At 40.7% G+C, this 25,211-nt stretch overlaps 1 protein-coding gene across 1 annotated transcript; it reads left to right on the top strand.

Annotated features, from left to right (window-relative positions):
- The first annotated feature begins 15,577 nt into the window (after nucleotides 1-15,577).
- Nucleotides 15,578-16,186, top strand: LOC147609133 (uncharacterized). Its single transcript, XM_086788173.1, has 2 exons — nucleotides 15,578-15,712; nucleotides 15,850-16,186. Exon 2 carries the CDS (start codon nucleotides 15,874-15,876, stop codon nucleotides 16,057-16,059), a length of 186 nt encoding a protein of 61 aa, XP_086644299.1. The 5' UTR covers nucleotides 15,578-15,712; nucleotides 15,850-15,873; the 3' UTR covers nucleotides 16,060-16,186.
- The last annotated feature ends 9,025 nt before the right edge of the window (nucleotides 16,187-25,211 follow it).

A 25,211-nucleotide genomic window follows, 5' to 3' on the forward strand; every position in this document is an offset into this window, starting at 1 on the left:
TGTAATAGGATCAGGTGGATATATAGACCCATCAACCCAAAGATCCATATGTTTTTTCCCTGCTATTCTATGTAATTGCATCACCGATGGATTCATCGTTGAAACCTCAATTCTCTTGTACAATGGGTCATACTCTTCATTTAGCTAGAAGTGTATACTTCTCTTCTTAGAGCTTCTTGCTTCTTAAAACATCAAAAACTAGAAATACTTAGATACATCACTATCTCATGATTATTAACACATATCTGTAACTTAACACCAACTTTAACACATATTATTATTATTAACCAATAGTAATTCACATATTATTATTATTAACCAATAGTAAAACATATCATACTATTAACTTTATTTTTTACAAATAGTAATGCACATAACCACCAAGAGAAAAACATAACGTATAGAACTCAATTGAACATAACCAACATCAAAACATTGCTAACCTCCATTTTTGTTCTCTGTTGCTTCTCTGTGTTGGCTCTGTGTTGTCTCTTTGTTGCTTCTTTCCTTGATAGCAAGATTAATGAAGAGGAAAATGTTTTATGGGCTCCAAGAAAATGGCACCAAAAAATCAAAACACTCTTCATTCTCTAGCTTTGTAGTGAATAAGTGCAATAGAACAGGAGGGAAATACAAACTGTTTGGAGATGCAAATTTGAAAGTAGAAGAAGAAATGAGCTATGGAAAGAAGAAATGAGCTATGGAAAGAAGAAATGACCTAAAGAGAAGAAGAAGCTCTATTACAAAAAAAGAAAAATTCGTAATGTACTATTCTCTAAATAATAAATCTACACATTCTTAAAATCTTAAAAAATGTCTATTCTCTTTAAATCTCTATAAAAAAACATTCAAACGCACCAAAATGTAGATAAAGCACGGATCTATGTAAAAAGAAATTATGAAATACAAAATACAAATCAAGATATTTCATTTTAAGATAAAATCCTTTTAGAATCACGAAATGATTGTTTCTTCAGTCATAAATGAATCTAGGCATTTAAGAATGTCATATCTTTTGAGATATTCGAAACCAGCTCAAATAAAAAAATAGTTTTTGAGATATTCCAGCTCTGAGCAGGTCTGGACAGTCAATAAAATAATAAGTGTATCTATTTTAAAACTAATATTTTGAGATGTACAAGATTCAAAAAGAGAAGAGAGAAGAGAAATATTATAACATTATTTTTGCACTTTTCCTTGATTCATGGAAGAGAGAGAAAGCCCTTAGAGGGTCATTTTGTGAGTCCAAATGTTTTATAATGTGAACAGGGTCTGTTGTTCCGTCATATTTACCCATAATTTTAGAAATTTGTATGGCTGTATTTCTGTATGAGTCACTGAGGTTGTATGTGAGTGCTCTTGTTTTGGAAGAGACTCACTCAGTCCTTGGGCCACCCCCCTTCCTAGACTAGTCAGTATGTCCAAGGTGTGGGCATTCAGGAAAGGGTTGGTACTTATAGGATTTGCAGGAATGTTAGGCAAGGGGCCAAAGCCCAGTGGAATCGAAGTGACAGGGGGTGTAAAACCCGATGACACGCTTGTTTATAGGCATGGCCAATGGCATTGGGAGGTGAATTTGCGTAATAGATCTCAATGGCTCGAAGATGTCAGCCATTGGGTTCAATCCTTGTGTAATCCCTGGCAATCCCTCTATTGTGGCCATGTTAGAGTACCTAAATGCTCCTTAATGAGCAATCACAGTTTGTTTGTTTGTTTTTTCTTTTTTTTTCTTTTTTTCTTTTTTTTCTTTTTATACTTTCCCACGGCCTGTTTTATAGCCCGTTTTACATCCTCAAGGCTTCACGTACTCTTCGTTGGATCAAACGGGTGTCCGTTTTTGCCCTAATTAGCTTAGGCGCTATACGCAACGCTATACGCACGACCTGAGATATTTTTCTGGAAAAAGGGTATGCTAGGAACTTCCTAGAAGGAAGAGGAGGTCCTAAAACCTATTTTCCATCACTCTCTCAAGACCAAAAAAAAAATCAAGAATTTTTTCCCTATTTCGCAACACATTTTTGAGGGTGTTTCAGAAGGAATTTTGAAAAACTCTGTGAGGGAGTTGTAGTAATTTTGGAGTACTACAACTTTGTTTCCCTGAGTCGTCTGTGATTTTATTTAGACCTTCAAAAAGTAGCCCGAATATGGCTCGTCATCATTTTTGCGCTAATTTTTATGATTTTTCGTGATTTTTTTTGCCTCGATTTCTGGGTCGAATTTTGAGGCTGCTGGTCGAAGGCCAAAATGGTCGATTTTGACTTCAGACGACCAAGTCCAAAGTCGAAGAGCTCGATGTTAGCTTTCTGATGAGTCCTAGAGTACCTTTATTGGATATACGGTTTAGTAGATACAAGGGAGTTGTAGTAATTTTGGAGTACAACTTTGTTTCCCTCAGTCGTCCGTGATTTTGTCATTTAGACCCTCAAAAAGTAGCCCGAATATGGCTTGTCGTCGTTTTCGCGCTAATTTTTATGAATTTCGTGGTTTTTGGGATGTTTTGCCTCGATTTTTGGGTCGAATTTTGAGGCTGCTGATCGCAGGCCAAAATGGTCGATTTTGACTTCGGACGACCAGTCCAAAGTCGAAGAGGTTGATGTCAGCTTTTCGATGAGCCCTAGAGTACCTTCATCGGATATACGGTTTAGTAGATACGGGCCTCCAAACAGGGATGTTTTCTAGAGTACTTTTTTTTTGGCCTCCAAACAGGGGTGTTTTCCAGAGTACTTTTTTTTGGCCTATAGACCCCTTTTCACGTCAACAAACTTCACGAGTTTTATAAATTTTGATTTTTTTTTACGTGAAACCTTAGGCTTTCACGCCGTGAAGCATTGAGTGTTTCACGCCGTGAACTAGACTCCACGGAATATTAAATTCATTTTTTTTGGTCAAACCTTAGGCTTTGACACTGTGAAACATGGAGTGTTTCACACCGTGAACCAGACTCCACGAAATATTCAATACGATTTTTTTTTCACGCTTGAACTTTCATGGCCTGGCTGACTTTCATAGGGCGGACCCTTTCACAGCCTGGCTTTTCACGGCCTGAACTTTCATGGCCGGACCTTTTCACGACGGACCTTTTCATGGCCTGCACTTTCACGGCCTAGCTTTTCACGGCTTGGTCTTTCACGGCCTGGCTTTTCTTCACGACCTGCACTTTCACGGGGCCTGGCTTTTCATGACTTGGTCTTTCACGGCCTAGCTTTTCACGGTGGACCTTTTCACGGCCTGCACTTTCACAGCCTGGCTTTTCAGGGCCTCGTCTTTCACGACCTGCACTTTCATGGCTGGACCTTTTCACGGCATGCACTTTCACGGTCGGACCTTTTCATGGCCTGCACTTTCACGGCCTGGCTTTTCACGGCCTGGCTTTTCACGGCCTGGTCTTTCACGGCCTAGCTTTTCACGACCTGCACTCACGGTAGGACCTTTTCACAGCCTACATTTTCATGATGGACCTTTTCACGTTTTTTTTAGTCTAGTAGGAAATACGAATTTTTCTTTTTGGGGGGGAATACTTTTTGAATTTAAAATGAAAGGGGTATGGGCATTTTTCCAAAAAAGCAAGTGGGAATCAAAAAGTCAACCTTTTAATGACACCTCTTACACCCTTCATAAATGAACCCCAAAATGGACAATTTTGACAACTCATGAGCATCTACTCATTGAATGCTCCCATTAGCCTTAATAAGTTATGTAAAAAAGTGATTAAGAATTAATATAAGATTAATCCTTTGACTAATTTTTTCCTCTTTTATACTAATCAAGGACTTTAATTAACCATTAATCCCTAATTAATTCACACAATTGAGCACATCATTGGATAGAGCAAGGGAATGCTAATCTTTGTGCATCAACAATTGTGTAAATTAATCTAAATTAGGAGATTAATTAGACTCTTAATTATAGCCTCCTCTTTTAAGGTAAATTTAAGCAGAGTCAAATTTCTCTAATTGATCAAAAAATTGATGTGATTAGGTGTTTTAATGCATCTAGATGCTCTCAAAACACTCAAAAATCTCAATTTTGACTACTCATATGATCAATTTAGACTCCAATTAACATATTTTCTAATTTTTTGGCCTCTTGAATAAGATTAATCACCCTTAATGACAAAAACCAGTCCATTAAGACAAATAAGTCAAATTCAAGGATTTTTTGATGGTTTTAAGAAATTTTTTGAAAGATTAAGCTACTCCTAATGCTTGCTAACACTTTAATCCAAACAATTTTAACAAAAAACATACAATTAAACTAAAATTAATGATCTTAATTCTATGTTTAAACTAAAGAGAGCTAACATTCACTAAAATTTACATTCTATTGCATTGTTTGATGTAATGGATGCAAACTAAGCGTAATACAAACTATGTGCAAGCCCTAAGAACATGAAAAACCACCAAAACAACAACAAAAACAACAAATTAATCTAAAAATTAGGCAAAAAGCATTCTTTTCAAAAATAAAAAAGAGAGCTATTCTACACCAAATCACCATCAAATCCACATCTTTTTCATGGGAAACCATTAATCAAGATAATCAACAATGGGTTATGCATAGATTAGAGGCAAAATGATAGAAAAAGCCAAGGGATGGCTCCCCAACAGTGATGCCAAAAATATTATGGCTCACCCTAACCCTCTTTGAAACACATTCAAAAAGAGATTACCTGGTGAACCGCAACTGTCGTGAGGATCTTTCCAATGGCCGAGCTCATAACCCTTGAGGTCTCCAAGATCTACAACTCCTTGAGAAGCAATTCCACTACGTCTCCCGCGAGCGTTGTCACACCGCTGCGTTGCACTATACGGGTCCTCGTCCCTCCTCTCACCTCACTTCACTCACACACACTCACTAGCATGCATTAGGGAGAGAGATTAGCAAGAGGATTAGCAAGAGCAAGACTCAATTGTACAATGGGAGAGTCCCTTGTATATTGAGAGAAATTCATTATATACATGGCCATAAGTGTTCACACTCACTTAAACTGTGGCCAACACTTTCGGCTCATAAGAGGCCTAATGCTATAACAATGACTACTCTCATAATATATCCATGAAGTACATCACTTAGGACTTCATCCTATCTTGCTACCACACACTCTTAAAGTGGAAATCGCTATAAATACTCCGTCACACCATTACGGGCGCCCGTCCAAGTTGTAGTTTTGGACACTATTGCTTCATATCTTGAATGTATGACCATTTGGTGTATCTACCGTGACTCCTTGATGTATGATAATGGCGGTAGCTCTTGTTAATCCTAGAATTGGATTAACAGTCTTCTTACTTTATGCTGATAGTCGTCGATGATTACAGTAGGGAGATGTGGGTTTATTTCCTTCAAGATAAGGCTGAAGCTTTTGGCAAGTTCAAACAGTGGCATAAGCTTGTGAAAATGAGATTAGAGAGGAAGGTCAAGAAGTTTCATATAGATCGAGGAGGAGAATTTATTTCAACGGAATTTGACAGCTAACTACAAGGAGAATGGCATCAAGCACCAACTCACCAGCTCACACACCTAAGCAAAATGGTGTTGTAGAACACCACAATCAAACTATCATGGAGATGGCTCGATGCATGTTGAAGGCAAAGGGTGTGCCCAATACATTTTGGGCTGAAGCAGTCAACAGAGCAGTTTATGTCAATCGGAGCTACACAAAGGCACTCGAGGATGTTACACCTCAAGAGGCCTATCTGGTAAGACACCTTCAGTTTCTCATTTTAGAACATCTGGTTGTGAATGGTATGTGCATAATCTAGATGCATCCAGGACCAATCTAGATGTCAAAAGCAAGAAGTGTATCTTTCTTGGATATAGTCAAGAGTCGAAGGCATATCGGCTCTATGATACATAGGCAAAGAAGATTGTGGTCAGCCGAGATGTGGTATTTGTAGAACAACCACACTCAGTAGAGGAAGGAGGTCCAGCCACTCTATCATCAGCTAGAGAAATAGTCTACTATGAGCCCAACCCACCAGTCAAAAGTCCTCTCAAGGAGGAGGACTTTTCAGAGGATTAAGACTCTCACACATCACAACAGCCCGGTGCTGTACCACAAGGAAAGCCACTTCCAAAGTGGGCACAACAACTCTTTAATAAGCGTAATCTGAGAAGCCAGAATCTTCAACAAATGATCCACGCAGATCAAGGAGAATAGAGAAGCCGAGAAGAGCATCTGATCTCATTGTTAATATGGCTTTAATGTGGCTGAGATAATGGGAACAGTGAAGGAGCCAGCCACCTTGGATGAAGCCTTAGCAAATCCAAAGTGGAAAGCCAAGATGCAGTCTGAGTATGACAGCATCATAAAGAATAACACTTAGGGAGCTAGTTGACCGACCACCAAACATAAAGGTAATTGGTACCAAATGGGTTTGGAAAGCTAAGTATAAGGCTGATGGCTCACTTGAAAAATACAAAGCTAGGTTGGTTGCATATAGGGATTTGCATAGGTAGAGGGTTTCAACTTTCATAAAACCTTCACTCCCATAGCTCGTATGACAACTATCAGGGCAGTATTGCTGCTCACAAAAAGTGGCCAATCTTTCACATGGATGTCAAATCAACATTTCTAAATGGCCATCTCAAGGAGGAGGTATATGTAACTCAACCACTAGGTTTTGAGATGCCCAGATCAGAAAAAAAAGTTTACAGACTGAAGAAGGCATTTTACAGGCTGAAATAGGCCCCAAGGGAATGGTATCACAGGATAGACCAATTTCTCAAAAAGATTAGGTTTATAATAAGAAGTGCTTCTGATGCTAACTTGTATGTTTTTAAAAGTCATGGCAAGATTGTTTTTGTTGTCTTATATGTAGATGACTTAAACATTTGAGGTGACAATCAAGAGATGATCTAGAAGACAATGGATATGCTGAGCCATGATTTTGAGATGACAGACTTGGGTATTATGCATTTCTGTTTAGGGATTGAGGTCTGGCAAGAGTCAGGTAAAATCTTCATTTTATAGCAAAAGTATGCAAGGAGATTCTCAAAGCATTCGGGATGACAAACTGCAAGCCTGTGTCTATGCCAATGGAGGTGAACATGAAGCTTTAGTGGGAACCCCGACGGCTTAGACGCCGATGGGGTCATCATTGTGACCATTGATGATGGTTAGGAGATGGTCAGGAGTACAAGCATTAGCTGGGGTCCGAGGCATCGCCCCGGTGACAGTATGAGGGATATTCTCTTGGATACCAGGTCCATCATTAGTGGGTGGTTGATGGGCTGCGTTCTTGATACGCGAGCGATGACCGTGTCTATGCAGTGTAACCGTCCTCATTGTATATGCACCTACCACACCGCTACAGTACTATATATGGACATGGTTGCCATAAGGTAAGGCATCCAATGCTTGTGAGTATCCACCCCCTTATACACTTCGTACATACTCCATCCAGAGTTTGTCTAGATCGCCATCTAAGCTCTGCTTGAGAGCGCACTGGTGGGACAACACCATCACTTGTACCTCTTTGGTATAATCAAAATTTTAAATTCTCTCCAATGTGTATCTATTGCATTGTCTATTGTGCTTTGTTTTCATATCTCTTTCCGTTGTGCCATATTCTTATAGCTTCCAAGCCTTGAAACATTGCTCTGAAGCCCCATTCTGTATATCTTGAACCGCCTAAAGAAAACCCTAAGCTAATGCAAACATTTAAGGCCATTTGTGACTCCCCATGGCTATGGAAAGTGTTGAGAAAACGTGGTGCTCATACTAGATCAAGTGTGTGGAGAGGAGAGACTCAAAAAGTACAAGAACAAACTCTTGCTTATTAAGTTGTTTATGAATACAACTAGGCTTTGCTCACATACAAAATGCCTCATGGCCTCACCTTTAAATAGGTGAATGTAAGTGGACCTCAAGTCCATTCACACTCACACCCTTCTCTCACCCTTCTACATAACCTTAGTCTCTTAATACCCCCCCTCAATACCAACTATGGCAGAATGGAATAGGTGGTATTGGACCATAGGATGCCTTTATAACATTAGGCGTACAAGGTTTGGAATATAGGTGTGATTATCTAGGATTTTACAAGTATGTTCCTAGAGCCTTAGAGGCTAATAGAATGTTGCCTTCTAAGTCTTTATTTGTTGTCGATGAAGATGTACACCTCAATGATGGTGCACCCCACTCTTTGTGTTTGCTTGACTTCTTGTAGATGACATTCTTTAGACGTACATGCCATTGCTTCCACCATATGCTTTCCACCTTGACCATTCTCACACAATGATCAAAAGCAGGCTGCCACCATTGCTTAAGTGGTTTGCTTATAGATGTTCTTACAACATGCTTGATGCTTCCTTAAATACCATATCTCCTCCATGGGTAATGAGGTAGATTTAAATGGGAAAGGGAAAGGGAGGGTCTTACCACTTGTCTTATGTATTGGTCAAGGGCAGTGTCTACTCCACAATTACAATAGCTTTTATGCATGTTGGTTAAATGATACCCTTTAGGGTTTGAAGTTACAAGCTTAATGAGTAATTGGTTGAGGTAAATACTCAAACAAATAAGGTTTATCATCTTTGGCTCAAGAAAGAAAGGACGTGGCTCATAATGTTGCCAATGCCTCTTACAAAAGTAATGCCAAAAGATGCTTAAAATCATGACAACCAATAAGGTAGAGCACTTAGGGATGCTATGCTCAACCTTACAACTCATCTTATACGATGAAAATGCAGAATATGCAGCGAAATGAAATGCCTTGGGCTTGGGAAACGAGAGCATACGGCTTATTACATGCCTATGCCGTCTCTTACAAAAACAAGAGCCTCAAGGGTAATACACAACAACATTGTAAATGAACACTTTTAGTACAAGTGTTCAAGTTTAAAACCACTCAAAAATCTGAGTTTGATGATGAAAAAACCAGAATTCTTTAACCTCTTTAGCTTATGAGATGAAGACAATTGGTTCATGGTTGCACCATTCCTCCTTGGAAGAAACGGGTTGGCGATGAAGACTTGAATGTGGCACTTATGGTGTGTGCCCGGCCTCCATGTTGATGAAGAAGAGCCTTCTTAATGTAAATGACCTCCTCCTTTGATGGTTAAGACCACCTTAGTGTTAAGCAACACTTTGGTTGATGATTAATATCACCATTAGTGTGTATAAAACACAATTAGTGCTAAAAAGCACTTTTTTAGTGTAAAATAACATTTATTTTCGTGATTAGTTTACCATTAGTGTGTAATAACACTATTAGTGTTTAAGAACACTTTTTCTTTGCTAGATTAACAGATTAATTAGTGTTAAACAACACAATTAGTGCTTAAAAACACACTTTAAACACTTTGAAAGCTTGAAAGTTGATGTTGATGATGAAGCTTGTTGAGCATGAGGCTTATGGCTACCTCATGTGGATGGGAGCTCATCAAAATCAAGTGAAAGATCAGCTACAATCATTCACAGACTCTCATGAGTGATTAGAGCAAGTGGGGAATGATTTGAGCAAAAAAAACCTCAAAAAATCAAGCTTTAATGGAAGCTTGAAGGAAAGGAAGAAGGGGCGCCTGGTCTTTTGCTTCCAGCCGGCGCCACAGTTGATGAAATAGGCTCAAATTTGAGCTGTAGATAGGGCATGGAGTGAGCTTCAAAAGCCCTCAAACCCTTTGGCAAATGGTGGACTACACGCTGAGAATAGTCGTATGGATTGCTACGCTGTAGGAACTCGACGCCGGCCTGCTACAGTCGAAATGCCGGCCTGCTACAGTCGAAATGCCGCAGTGCAGCATGGAGTTTTTCAAAAATTGCCGGTACGACCTGATGCGCCCATGAGTCCTCTACACCTTCCTTGAAGAAAGCTTTGAAAGATATTGCCTCTACAGCCTGCTTGAAGACCTCCACCATGAGAGGGTTGAGCTCCACACAAGAAAGATAAGCAAAAAATGGATATTTTTGACCTATTCTACACCACAAGTGGTTCAAATCACCTAAGCTCTAGATACCATGTTGAGAAAATGTGGTGCTCATGCTAGATCAAGTGTGTGGAGAGGAGAGACTCAAAAAGTATAAGAACAAACTCTTGCTTATTAAGTTGTTTATGAATACAACTAGGCTTTGCTCTCGGGGGGTGCACTATATGGAAGCCCCTCCTACGACGTGCGTTCAAGGGGTATTTAAAAAACCTCTTATCTGTGAATTTTGAGCTGATAAAACTACCCCTTTTTCTTTATAGACTTACGGGTTTTTTTCCAAAGTACAATTAAAATACCCCTCTTGTAATTGTATTTCTGTAAATTTACCCAATATTTTGGATTAAAAAAACCCCACCTAATGATCGCACGTGGTAGACTTACATTTTTTGAGGTGCACCCCCCGAGGCTTTGCTCACATACAAAATGCCTCATGGCCTCACCTTTAAATAGGTGAACAAGTGGACCTCAAGTCCATTCACACTCAGACCCTTCTCTCACCCTTCTACATAACCTTAGTCTCTTAATAGAAAGCTTCAAGGAGGAGGAAGAGGCAAAAAAAAAATGTGAGTACCAAAATTTCTCTAAACTTGGTTCGCAACCCAAAATTTGGTCCAGTCTATCATTATTTGTTTTCCATCTTCCACTTTCAAAAAGATCTTCCAAAAAAATAATCAATGGCAAGACAAGGAACAAGGCTCTAAGGAAAATCAAGAATTCCCTAATTAGGATCAAGAATCCTTAATCAAGATCAAAAATACCTAATCAAGATCAAGAATTCCTAATCAATTTAAGAACTCCAAATCCTACCAAAATCAAGCAATCTACCAAGATCAAAGCAAAGTGCTCTAATACTAATGAAAGGAAGAGAGGGAGAGGAGACTCATTTTTTACATGGAGTCTAGAGACATGTAAGCATCATTTACATGGTGTCTAAGACATGGGAGAAGGTCTCCATGAAAGCTTGATAAGAAAGACATGGTGAGTATTGATCCAAATTGATTATGAGTTAGTTACAATACAATTAGGGCTTATAATTTCTTACATACCTATGCCCCATGTTCACACTCACTTATGACTTGGCCTCCACATTAGATCATGCCCATGGCCCATTTCCCTTTACAAGTCCTTTGTCCATGATCCCATTTGGCTAATTAATGATTTAGCCTTAGCACTTTCTGATAGTCAATATGATGATATTTAAGGGGGACATCTAACTAGAGAAGCTAGCATATATATACAATAAGAGAATTCACCTAATGGTTGCATGGCATGCCATTCTAAGGAATCCATGTGTAGAGGCTAATGCACATCAGATCATTCTACATGCATGTCAATTTTTAGAGCATGTTTCTATGATTGATGCCATAATGGACTATGCCATGTCAATGACCTTATCCACCTCTTCTTTGAGCATTTATCCATGGAGACATGGATCCATGAAGAGGGCATATCTGTGACATGAGGGCCACATACAAGGATTTGCAAGCTAGCCCATTGGCCCTACCATATATGACCCAATCCGCATGGTAATCCTCTACCATTATATTGTGGCATAGATAGGAGAATAAAAGGCAGCCCAACGCATTGTTTTTCACTACATTATAGGTGGCCTACCGCACATTTGATATGGTGGAGGGTGATGAAGAATTAAACTTCATTTATGAGCTAGAAAGACAAGATTACCTTGGCAAGCATGGAAAGTATGGCAGCTCAGGACCTAGAGGACCAAGTGAAGGAGTTAACAAGGAGACCGAGGACACTAGTAAGGGTATGAAAGAAGGTGACAAGGAAACACCTCACGTGCAACTATTGAAGAGTAACTACTACGGACACCAAGGCTTTCCAAGGAATTGTAAGAGAGAAAGAGGACACTAGTAAGGGTATGAAAGAAGGTGACAAGGAAACACCTCACGTGCAACTATTGAAGAGTAACTACTACGGACACCAAGGCTTTCCAAGGAATTGTAAGAGAGAAAGAGGACACTAGTAAGGGTATGAAAGAAGGTGACAAGGAAACACCTCACGTGCAACTATTGAAGAGTAACTACTACGGACACCAAGGCTTTCCAAGGAATTGTAATAGAGAAAGAGGATCAACCCTAAGGGATGGAGTTCCTAGACCTCAATGCCAATTCTTTAGAGGAACCATCCCAATCACAAGAGGGTAGGAAGACACAAGAAGGATGAGATTAGAGAACCATGCCACAATGGGCTTGCGGCATGGTTCTCTAATCTCATCCTTCTTGTGTCTTCCTACCCTCTTGTGATTGGGATTGACTAGATATGGGCGTGCGGCCCATATCTAGTCAATTCAACCCAATAAGCTTATTCTTTGAGGCAAATAAAGGGTACAAGAAGAGATTCCAAGGGATCTTTCTCACCTACCCCAAATCCATGACCACGACAAAGAAATTTAAAGGATGGCTAAGAAGCCTCAATTTTGGGCCCATCCTATGCCATATTTATGGATTGTTCATAGGATAGCCTTTGAGGAGATGCTCTCTTCAAAGTTCATCATCTTTGGCTATAATTTTATGTTCAACCGCAATAATGAAAAACCACTCCAATATATCTAAAGGCTCTACATTTCTACATGATGCGGTCATCACGTGAAGATAAAAAGAAGATCCTTACATCGTGACGTAACCATCTTTCACAAGCTTTTGAGAAGGAAAAAAACAATTCTAGGTGAGGGGGTGTTAACTCTTTTCCATACACCTGAACCCCCCCCTCTCCAACCTAAGATATATTCACATTATGTATTGGTCATGGGGCATTGATCTATCAAAGCTAGACACATCCACAAGCCTTGTATATATGGGGAGAGATGGGAATTATGCAACCATTTAAGTTGGGTGGCTGAGAAAATACCTTTTGTATATATACAACTTTTGATAAGGGAATTCTATCATTTATAAAGTTTAAATCTTCCTTCATCTCTTGTAGGATGCATGCTTATGTGTGTGGATGTAGTGTGTTGAGTGTATATATGCTTGCCTGCTTGAGTGAAATTGTGATTGAGCATGATTGGAGAAGAAGGTGGTTCAAGCTTTCTAGCTTAACCTTTTCCTTTTGAAGGATTACTTAGTTGATTAGAGAGTAGAAAAAAGTGGGATTGACACACCTCTTGGCCTCTTTAGCCTCTCTAATAGGGACTTCCATGATCCAAGATAAGTGTACCACTAGCACTATGGTTCCTTTCTAGAAATCAAGAAGCTTCTTGACATAAACATCTTACCTATAAAGTCATGATCCCACATTGCCTTCACCTTATACTCTAATACAAGGTAAACTTAAGTAATCTAGGTAAAAATGTTTGTGCATGTGTGATAAGAGAGAGAGAGAGAGAGAGAGAGAGAGAGAGATAGAGAGAGAGAGAGAGGAATCTAGGCAATCAACATACTCCCATCATATGCCAAAGGGAGCTAAAATAGCATAGATTACTAATGGTATTTAAAAAATGATTGGCAAAATCAAAAGTATCAAATTTTCCCAATTACAAATGGCAAGAAAAATTGACATTTATAGATAGCTGCTAAATAAAAATTTAAAGGCTTAATATAAATTATTATTTTTATGACTATGCATATTAAATAAGGCCAAATTTTATACTAGTTTTACAATATATACAATTGCTTGGGGTGCCCATACCATCTTCAAAAAGGTGTGCCTCACTATTACAAGCTCACTTAGCAATACCAAAGTACTGCTTAGTCAGCCAAATGAGGAGAGTACGGCTACATTGGTTGGCCGAGTCAAAAAAGGCCTTGGCCTTTCAACTAGTAAGTCGATGTTGTGAAAGTTCAAGGATTCTAGCTCCCATACTTCGTGATTTAGATAGCTTGAGTGCCAATTTGGCAGAGGAATCAGATTGTTATGTCTTGAGGACTCCATCTTTGAACTCCTGGTTAGCATGAGGTTCTAGGGGGTTCTGGGCTTAGATTGTTATGTCTTGAGAACTACATCTTTCAATTCCTTAGTAGGGGGTTCTAGGGGCGGGGCCTTGGTAGAGCTTTGGCAATCATATCGATTGGATTCTCCCCTAGCCAACTTTTGAGCATTGTTCGCATAGAAGGTTTAGTTGAAGTTGAGGTCTTTACTCTTCACTACCACCTTGGCTTAGTTGATGGCACTCCCTTAGCTTTTTTGGCCTTAGAAGGTGGAGTGGAATGCTTGCATTTGGGAACTCATATCCATGGGTTGCCTTCATATAATTCTTGAGCCTTGATAAGTCATTTGGAAATCCTTAGTGTCAAATAGGAATTTTGCCTTGAGTGGCCCATGCAAGACTGAGCGTTCTTTTCCTTCTAATATTGCTGTGGTTGTTTGTGAGAGGAGTTTTGGCAACCATTCCTTAGTGAGACCGGATTATACTCTTCTTGGTTTGTTGGCTTGCTTTTACTCTAAGTGAATTATTTAAAACAAAACACAAAATTAAATAATATTTAAGTATAAAGGGATTTCTTATTTAAAGTAAAATTATCACTTTAAAGTATGTGTAAATGCACTATTTCGCGGTGGACAATATGTGACTTTAAAGTCTATGTGAATATCACATTGGAGAGGTCTTCAAGAAATGACACGCTTGACTTTACTGTGCATGAAATTGGAATGCACTTTTTTTTTTGGTATACTTTATTGGAAGTATGAAGGGAATGCTTATTTGAAATTACCTTCTCCTTCTTGACCCATAGAGAAAACTTCTAAAGTAAGTGTGTCACTTTAAAGTGTGTGTGAATGCATCACTGTTTCACATGGTGAATATGTGTGCCATTCACATCAGAGATGAGTTCAAGATAAGATAGGCTTGCTTTTATTTTAAATAAAATTGAAACATGGGTCTTTCAAAAAATATGATTTAATCAAAGCATGAAGAAAGTGCATATTTAAAATTATTATCTCTTTTTCGACCCATAGTGGGAAGGTATACAATAAATGTCATTTTAAAGTTTATGTGAATGCATCATTATTTCATATTGGAGAATAAACTACTTTACAATTTGTCTAAATACATCAATGCTTCACATGGGAGAATATGTGACTTCGAAGTTCGTGCAAATATGACCACCACGGCCCATTTACGAATGGGAGGTGTTCAAGACAAAGAAAGGCTTGCTTTTGCTTTGAGTGAAATAGAAACACACATTTTTCAAACTTGGTATAATTTAATTTAATTAAAGTATGAAGTGACTGCTTATTTAGAATTATTCTCTCCTTTTCAACACCCCATAGTGATAAGATATAAAGTAAATATGGCACCTTAAAGTTTGTGTGAATATGTAATTATTTCACATTAGAGAATATAGCGCTTTAAAGTGCATGTGAATCAGTGTTCATAGAGAACATTTTTATGAACACACTAGAAAACTTGGGCCTTAAAGTTTTGAAGGTTTTTATTGAGAACTTAGAAAATTTTGACCTAAAATATAACTAAATGCTTGCTTTGAACAGGTCCATCAAATTTGATGAGAAAGGGATGAGACTTGAAGTTTTTCACCCTTTACACTAGTTGGGAACCCGTGTGAAGCACATCTTTTGAGGCTCCCAAAATCAAATTCTACCCAAACCTCCTCATCTGCTTCCCTAACCTCCAAATTCTTGCCACGTGAGAGCTTTGTGAAACTCTTCCTTGAGATAATATAGAGATGATATTTTTGATGGACAAAACACTAGATATTTGGGAAAGGAATAATGCTGGCTGGCTCTTCACTTCCCTATAAATTCACGATCCCGCTTTGCCTTCATCTCGTACTCAACTGCGAGGTGAACTCAAGTAAACCAGGTATGAATGTCTGTGCGCGCGCGGCGAGAGAGAGAGAGGGGCGAGGGGGGGGGGGGAGCGGGGGGGGGGGGCGGAGGCGTGTGGTATGATTCTATATCCATGGTCTGATGGACCTATTTTGGTGGTTGTGTGTGTAGTTCTTCTTGTGTAGAACAGGCATCATGTCCGGCAAGCAGTCATCCGGTGGTTGCAAGACGGGGAGTTGCGGCGGCAAGTCCAGCACCCCCATGACGGGCGGCGCAGCGTCCCGTATCCAGTCGGCCACGGCCAAAGCCAGTGGCGGAGGGGTTCCGAAAGGCAGCTTCGCCGCTCGTGCCCAGTCGGCGGCTGCCAAGAACGCCAAATGAAGTGCCCAGATCTTACTTATGGGCTGGTCTTTCCCTGGCTTTTATACCATGTAATAGTGAGCCAGTGGCTTTTAGATGGCTTTCCTGTAATATAATAATGTCTTAATACTCATATACGTCTATTTTAGATGGCTTTCCTACCAAAGTTTGTAACAATCAAAAGCTTTGGTAGATAAAATGGACTAAAGAAAGAAGCTTTATAGCATGGAGAAGAATCATAAAATCTCATGTAAATGGTATAATAAGGTTTCTCATTGATACACTAAGTGTTAGGGTTACCACAGACGAGGAGGAAGCATTACTTTCTAGTATGTCTCCATCTTATGAACACCATCATATGAACAATGTGTCTCTGTGATTGCCAATAAACCTAACTTCGCCCTCATCTCAATGGCATCTTCTCCGATACTTAAGGTGGCAAGGATGGAAGGTAGCAAGGCTTCTTACATGTCTTGGTTCCTCGGTCATAATTTTCTAGAAATTCTATACATAACTGCAAGTTGATGTTCTTAGGGAGCTGCTCTATGAAGAACTTTAGCCCTGCAGCCCGGGGCCTTTTCTTTTTTCAGAGACTTGATTACATATTCAACCTCATAAGGGGAAAAGGGTCCATCCAGTATAGGTGCCTTTTTTCTTCAGTGATGTCATCATGTACAGGCTCCGGAAACTGTTGTAGTTTTTCTTAATAATCACCTGCTGTGTCTAATGCTATGCCCACAATACTGGAGAGGTTATCAACAAAAATATGTCTTATCTCCTCTTCATTTTCAGTAATCCTGCCATTCGAGTTCCTGACTGCAGTGATCAGCAGGTCAGCATCCTTCTTGGCCCTCAGAGTCTTGAAAAAAACCCTGCTTTGTAGTGTCCCTAACCTTCAACCAGTAAAGGCCTGTCTGCACTCTAGCTGATTCTGCCTTCCTGGCTTCAATCCTTCTTCCATAGTCTTCAAGGTTATGGAGCATTTGCAACATGTACGGATCAGGGGGCTGAGAGTTGCATATTGCCTTGATGCATATAAGTATCTTCTCAAAGCCATTTTCCTCCTTTCTCCTGGAATTAGCTCTTTTCCTCCCTTCCCTCTTGGCATATTCTGTGATGGCTTGTACACCAGCTTCCCGTCTGCTATAGGGGCCACTACCTACCTCCCTTGCCTCTAACCATACCTTTCTTAATCCTTCACAGAAACCTTTATCCCTCAAGAATGAGACATTAAACTTGAACAAGGGGGGGCCCCTTCCAACTATTCTCTTCACTTTGCATCTAAATGCCACCCTCAGAGGAGTGTGGTCTGAAACAGTGTGTGAGTGCCTAAGGTGGCCTTCTATGTCATGTTTAATCCGTGATGCCTGATGTCAGCTACCTGATCCTGTGTGCTGACATAAACAAGGTCAACATCTCCTGCCAAGACCTTCTCTCTGACAAAATGATAGTGGACCTATATATGCTTAGTGCGAGTATGAAAAACTTGGTTCTTGGCCAACTGTATACTGCTAATGTTGTCACAGAAAATGACAACTTGTCTATCTAACTGATAGACCCGAATCTACAAAGTAGCTTTCTCAACCAAGCTACCTCACATGCTGCCATAGCAGCACCTCTGTACTCGATCTCTCTAGTACTGGATAGAGCAACCGTAGGCTGCTTCACAGCAGCACTCCCCAAAGAAAACATGAAGCCACTAGTAGATCTTCTATCCAATCAGCATCTGTGTACCCATGTACACATATCTCTGTCCCAGTTTCATAAAATAGTCCACAATGCAAAGTAGACCTCACATACCTCAGTATGCGTTTCAATGCATCCAAATGCAGCTTTTGAGGAACTTGCATAAACTGACTTACCAACCCAACCACATAGCTCAAATCATGCTTGGTGATCGTCATGTAGATCAAGCTTCCTACTATGCGCCTATACATAGTAGGATCCTCCAAAATCTCTCCTGAATCTGCACTCAACTTGCCATTTTGATCCAATGGCATTGAGATAGGCTTACAGCATGTCATACCATACTTGGACAACATGTCCAAGCCATACTGTCTCTACAGTAATCCAATACCATGTGGTGACCTAATCACCTCAATGCCTAAGAAATATCTGAGCTCCCCCAGATCCTTCATCTCAAACTTCTGTCTAAGCAAGATCTTTACATCAAAGATCTGTGCATCATGGTTCCCCGTAATGACCTACATAGATGACAACAAGCACAATTCCTCTATCATTGTGTCTCACATACAGCGAGAAATTTGCCTTAGCTACATGAAAGCCAATAGTGACAAGATATTCAGAAATCTTGTCAGACCATGCTCTTGGTGCTTGTTTTAAGCCATACAAGGCTTTCTTCAACCTGCACACATGCTCGGGGTGACTCACATCCTCATAATCACAGGTGGTTGCATCATATACACCTCTTCTTGCAAATTCCCATGCAAGAATGCATTCTTTACATCCATCTGATGTAAAGACCATTTCTTTGACGCAACCACTGCTATCACAACTCTCACTGTTGCCATATTGGCAACTGGGCTGAAAGTTTTCTCATAATCAATGCCATATGTCTGCGCATATCCTTTGGCTACCAATCTAGCCTTGTACCTGCTTATGCTTCCATCACTGTTATGTTTTAGTTTGTACACCCACTTGCATCCAATGGCTTTATTGCAGGCAATTGCACTAAATCCCAAGTCTCATTTCCATATAGTGCATCCATCTCCTCATCCATAGCTTTCTCCCAACACAGATTTCCAACAGCCTCTTCAATGCATGTGGGCTCTACAACCTGCACAACTTTTGCCATGTATGCATAGTGATGTGCCACATAACCATCATAGGTAAACCTGTGCACAGGATTCTTCACTCTCCCAGATCTTTGCAGCTTTGCATTCATGGCTTCCATAGCCTTCTTTACACCAGGTGTTCTCATAGTAGCTGGTATCCCAAGCTCCTCATCAAGGCTCATCTCTGAGCCACTAAACTCTCCATCAACATGAGAATGCCCTGCAGAAATGTCAGGCATACTAAGGGGCTCAACCACTTTCTCTTTGCCTTTATGTGATGTACTAATCACATTTGCAGGACTGGTATTATGACGCAGCCTGCCACTCCATGGTCTATCAACAACTGAACCACTAGATGAGGACTCTCCTGGTCCTCTTAAAGACTGTGATTGCTGACTTGCATTTTGTGCAACCACATTTCCACTCACATCAGCCCCAACAGCTTCTTTTTCAGCAGCATACCAGCTGCGCATCTCATAAAAAACAACATCCCTGCTTACCCTCAACTCACGTGTAGCAGGGTTATAACACCTGTATCCCTTTTGCTGAAGAGAATATCCAATAAATACACATTTTTCAGCTTTTGGATCCAGCTTAGGTCTCAGGTCATCTGGCACATGCACATATGCAATGCATCCAACGACTATTAGATGAGACAAATCAGGTTTTTTGTAGTAAACCTCTCCTCTGGAGTTACATCATGTATGGCTGCAGTTGGAGTCCTGTTCATGATGTAAATTGCTGTAGAAACAACATTAGCATATTGCTATGCGGCATATTCTTCTCTTCCATCAATGCTCATGCAATCTCAGCAATGTGCATGTTTTTCTGCTCAGCAACTCCATTTTGCTGCGAAGTGTATCTGCATGTAAATTGTCTCCGAATACCATTCTTCTTCAAAAATTCAGAGAACTCATTGGAGAAGTACTCTCCTCCTCCATCTGACCTTAGGCACTTTACATATTTCCCTGTTTGCTTTTTAGCCATAACTCTGAAATTCTAAAAGTGAGTGAACACCTCACCCTTCTCCTTCATGAAGTATACCCACACTTTCCTTGTGTGGTCTCATCAATAAATGTCACATAATACCTGCAGCCTCCCATAGAGATGGTCTTCGTAGGACCCCATACATCTTAATGCACAACATCTAGTGCATTTCTGCTCACATTTCTGTTACATGGAAATATATGCTTTGTTTGCTTTCCAAATTGGCATGCTTCACATATTCTCTGCATACCTTCAACTTTAAACTTTGGCATCCCTGTCACAATTCCTTTAGTCTGCATAGACTTCATTCTCTGCACATTCACATGTCCAATTCTTTTATGCCAAATGTCTGTGTCTGCAACATGCCCTATACTTCATAGAGACCTACGACACAAATCAACACAATGGCGAAGTACTGGATAACAAGGGCGAGAGGCACCAGTGTCGAGCTAGTCAAGGATGCTTTGTCACTTTCCCATATGGATCAGCCATACGTCTGCCTCAACAATGCATCAAAGCTCACCAGAGGTCTATACAGGGGGGGCAACCCCAACAAGGATGATGTTGAATGGGTGAATATTTCACAGGATGATCTTGTCATACCAGCAAGATCATTATAGTTCAAACTCACCACTAGGTGGATCCACCACCAGGTGGATAGATCATTTCAGTCGTTGTAGCATGTTTACTTTGGCTCGAGTCCACCAAGGCCATATGGTGAACTAGGAAGATTACCTTTTCAGAGAACTGCCCGCAGTCTGCTTCAATCCCCAAGGGAAGCTGGCGGCTGCTACCCTACTTACCAGAGAACTATACTATGCAGTTGGATGGGAAGAGTTGCCCCATGCAATCCAACTGAGTGGCCCATATGCTGTAGTCACCTTATTACCCTCTCCGTCCACTTCTCCTAATCCCCTACCACAGCAGCAAAGAGGCCACACCACAATCCAACAGTTATAGAACAGGCTCTGTTGCCCCCCAACCCACGACCAACACAAGAAGAGCTCACATAAGGCCGCGGATGAAAAGGGAGAGCGGCAAAAACAAGAGTTTTTCAACAGGAGCCTCTTTGAAACACCCCCTCTAGAACGCTTCAATGAAATTCCATCGTATGTAGAGGCAAGCCCTTCTTCCCCTAGCGGCAAAAACAAGAGTTTTTCAACAGGAGCCTCTTTGAAACACCCCCTCTAGAACGCTTCAATGAAATTCCATCGTATGTAGAGGCAAGCCCTTCTTCCCCTAGCACTACACAAAACATAGTCAATACTCTCCATTGGGCATGCTCGGGTAGCTTCCGTTCTAGTCATGCTTATGCAGAGAGCATACATGCGGCCCATGGAGATGTGCCAAATTTCTCTCTTGGATTCTCTCACATGGGAAGAGAGCTCATCACACATATAACTGACTATATTTACCGTCAGCAACAAGAGGTGGCCCAGATGTCGTAGAGAGAGATGCTACTAGCCAAAGCCCAGGAGCGAGTTTTGTCTGAGGACCTATACCAGATGAACCTCCAGTACATGTAGCTGTAAAAGAAGTTTGATGAACAAACGGAGCAGTTGGGGAATGCCATTACCCACATAACTGAGCTCCAACGGCGGTAAGTTACTCAAGTCCATGCAGCGACCGAAAGGGCTCATCACAAGCTCACTATCATCGAGGGCCTGCATCAAGATGCACAAAGTCGGGTGCCCAGACTCCGGAGGACACTCTTGCCTGCACTCAAATAGATTTTGTCAAGCATCGGGAGCTTGCAGAGGCCACAATCCGTACTTTGCAAGAGCAACTCGGAGATGCTGAAGTCCGGGTAGCACAGTCTCCTCCCACACCCTCTGCTTTCTCCTCCACCATAACCTTAGACAAAAAGGTGGACGCCTTGATGGACACGGCAACGGAGCTCCCCGTCTTGGTCCTCCCCCTGTTGAAATATACAAGTGAATAGGGTGTGTGCGGGAAGAACAAGCCCTTGGTGGCTAGAGGCTGTAAAAGAGAATGTGTAAATGTGAGAAAACCTGTGAAAAGGTGAGAAGAATCTACTGGGAGAGAATAAAGGGTAGCATGAGGAGATTTAGGAGAGGTGGAGATATTCTGGGAGAGGTGGAGAGAATCAAGCAAAAGAGGTGGAGTGAATCAAGGAGAAATCAGTGGGATTAGATGCTTGGATGTAAACTCTATAAATTGAGGCATTGGCCTAATGAGAACTTGCTAGTTTTTGATTATCCATGCCTAAATTAAGCTATCAGTTAATTGCTTACTAATCACGTCTTAATTATCATTTTTAATGATGTTGATTCTAGCATTTGATCCACCATTGCTGTAACTTTAACATGGTATCAGAGCCTAGCCTAGAATCCATCAAGTTTATGAGCCCATTATCTAACTAATTAGAATTAGTAGATAATTAAGAAATAATCATTTTTATGTTATTTTCAACTAGTCCTCTGTACCCCCAACCAGTGGTGGAGGGGCTTGATCTCCCTCCAGGAGAAACATTAGGGGAAATGCTTCTAGCCCAACATAGTGACTTCATTGGCGGTCCAACGAAACGAATCAGCGTAGCAAACCACCGATGCAATCAGGAGATAATCGCGTTTTTTCCGGTGCTTGTTTTTCTGAAGAAAATGAAGATCTTGTCTGCTTCAAATGCAATGGGTCTAATTCCTCTTAGCCCCAGGGGTTTTCAAGGGTGCTCTACAAGCTGGTGAAGTCAGAATTTAATTTGATCAAGTCTACAGTGAGATCCAAGCTCTTCATCAAATCTGCAGGTGACTTTGGTAAAACAGAGATTAAGCATTCAATGTTTGGTCAAATCTTGTGTTTCTTGGCTTAATCCTCTACTAAACTAATTGTTTTTGATGGCCTTGAAAGCATTTGAGCTCTTTTGAACTCTAAGGCCTCAGATCTGGGCTCCCCGCATACTCTATTTTTTCTACACACAAAACAGAGGATTAATTTGCTAATAATCAGTGCTAATCACTATTTTTGGTGCAATTGAGGGCTCAAATTAACCATTAGGTATTTGATACAGATTCCTATAACTTCAGATTGCAATTCGGAGATGGTTTGATACTCCAACCATTCCGTACAAACTGGTTACCCTTGATTTAATGTAATTTCTGGTGATTTTATGCGTGATTTTATGCTGATAAATCTGTTATAATCATCTCCTAAACACCAGATTGAGTTGTAAAAGGGTAGACACTGCCCTTGAATCTTGAAATTGGATCAAGAGGTAAGACCCCCTTCACATCATCATGAGTACAGCACAAGAGATAGCCAAATTTAATGGGGAGCAGTTTTACACATGGCAGACAAAAACCATGTACCTGCTCATGAGGAAAAATCTGTAAAAGGGTAGACATTGCCCTTGAATCTTGAAATTGGATCAAGAGGTAAGACCCCCTTCACATCATCATGAGTACAGCACAAGAGATAGCCAAATTTAATGGGGAGCAGTTTTACACATGGCAGACAAAAACCATGTACCTGCTCATGAGGAAAAATCTGTGGGGGGGCTAGTTGAGGGAAGAGATGAATGCCCAGATGTGAGAGGGGAAAATGAGTGGAAGATCAGGAATGAAAAAGAATTGGGACTTATTACACTCAGTTTAAATGATGAAATCATTCATCACATCACAGGGATACAATGGGCAAAAGATGCATGGGATGAACTCAATAAATTATTTGGCACACAAGCTAAAAATTCAAAGATAAATCTGTTAATGCAATTCTACAAATTGGATATGAAGGAAAGTGAACCTTTAATCACACACTTGAATAGATATAAAAGCATTAAGCAACAACTGCAGCTATTGGCAAAAAGGTAGAAGATGATGAGGCACTAGCAGTGCTTCTGAAGAGTGTGGACAAAGGTGAATATGAAAATATTGTAGCAACACTAAAGAATGTACCTGAATTGAAGCTACACGAGATAGAAGGAGCTCTACTAGAGCAAGAGAGCAGAGGCAAAGAGAAGAAATGACTCGACTCAACAGCAAGAGAAGAAAAAGCATTCTTCACCCGAGGAGGATTCTCTCAAGGACGAGGACGAGAAAGAGGCAGAGTAGGAGGACGACCTTCACTTGCCACAATTGTGGAAAGCCAGGACACATGGCAAGAGATTGCTACAGCAAACCCAGTGGAGAAGGAATGACATCGACAAACTTCATGGAGGCTCCTAAAGAAGTGGAGTCGGATCATCTTTTTTGAGAGAGAGAGAGAGAGAGAGAGAGAGAGAGAGAGAGAGAGAGAGAGAGAGAGAGAGAAACCCTACAACCCAACGTAACTTGTCCCAACAAAGTAAAACCACCTCTGAGCCACCGATGATGTAGGCCATGTGGTAGATGTATGTGTGAGCACTTTAGTCAAGGTCACAGGCACTTATAGTAGCCTTGGACACATAGAGAGAGAGAGAGTGTCAAAGGACTATGAGTTTAGGGACTTGAGGCACTGGTCGCGGACTATCAAGTAAGAGGGAAACTTGGTATAGGGTCCAAGTGTGCTAGAACTATTCACTTGAGGGGAGGTGTTGAAATATACAAGTGAATAGGGTGTGTGCGGGAACAAGCCCTTGGCTAGAGGCTGTAAAAGAGAATGTGTAAATGTGAGAGAACCTGTAAAAAGGTGAGAAGAATCTATTGGGAGAGAATAAAGGATAGCATGAGGAGATTCAGGAGGTGTGGAGATATTCTGGGAGAGGTGGAGAGCATCAAGCAAAAGAGGTGGAGTGAATCAAGGAGAAATCAGTGGGATTAGATGCTTGGATGTAAACTCTGTAAATTGAGGCATTGGCCTAATGAGAACTTGCTGGTTTTTGATTATCCATGCCTACATTAAGCTATCAGTTAATTGCTCACATCTTAATTATCATCTAATATCTTTGTTAATGATGTTGATTCTAGCATTTGATCCACCATAGCTCATCACATTGCTATAATTTTAACACCCCCAACAAACTCCCTACTAGCTCATCAATCTCCAATTCCAGAGCATCTGTCTAAACCTCTTGCAACAACTAACCTCTACATCGACGAGCCGCTCTCCCACCCAACACTTCGCATACTCTTTACCAGGCTATCCTGACAAGCTGGAGCCATCTCCTTCGCTTTGGTTTCCGACCCCGCCTACCTAGTGGACTTGATTGACTTATCGGTCCCAGAAGGCCTATGCCCCCACCCCTACTCTTCTCATATCTCCATAGGGGCACTCCAATATCTATAGAAACTCGGGTGTGGTATGTAGTTAACAACGCATATCTTTCTCATCAGACTGATCGCCTCCCACCATACTCTACACGGATGGCTTACTAGTTCTCTACCACATGTGTTTTGTGCAAATTGAGGTGATGGCAGCCACTGGCATTTTCCAATTTGATGATACCCATGTCGTGTT

The sequence above is a fragment of the Cibotium barometz genome, chromosome 52 (assembly GCF_041138505.1).
Source record: "Cibotium barometz isolate CiBa-2024 chromosome 52, ASM4113850v1, whole genome shotgun sequence".
In the NCBI taxonomy this organism is placed as follows: Eukaryota; Viridiplantae; Streptophyta; class Polypodiopsida; order Cyatheales; family Cibotiaceae; genus Cibotium; species Cibotium barometz.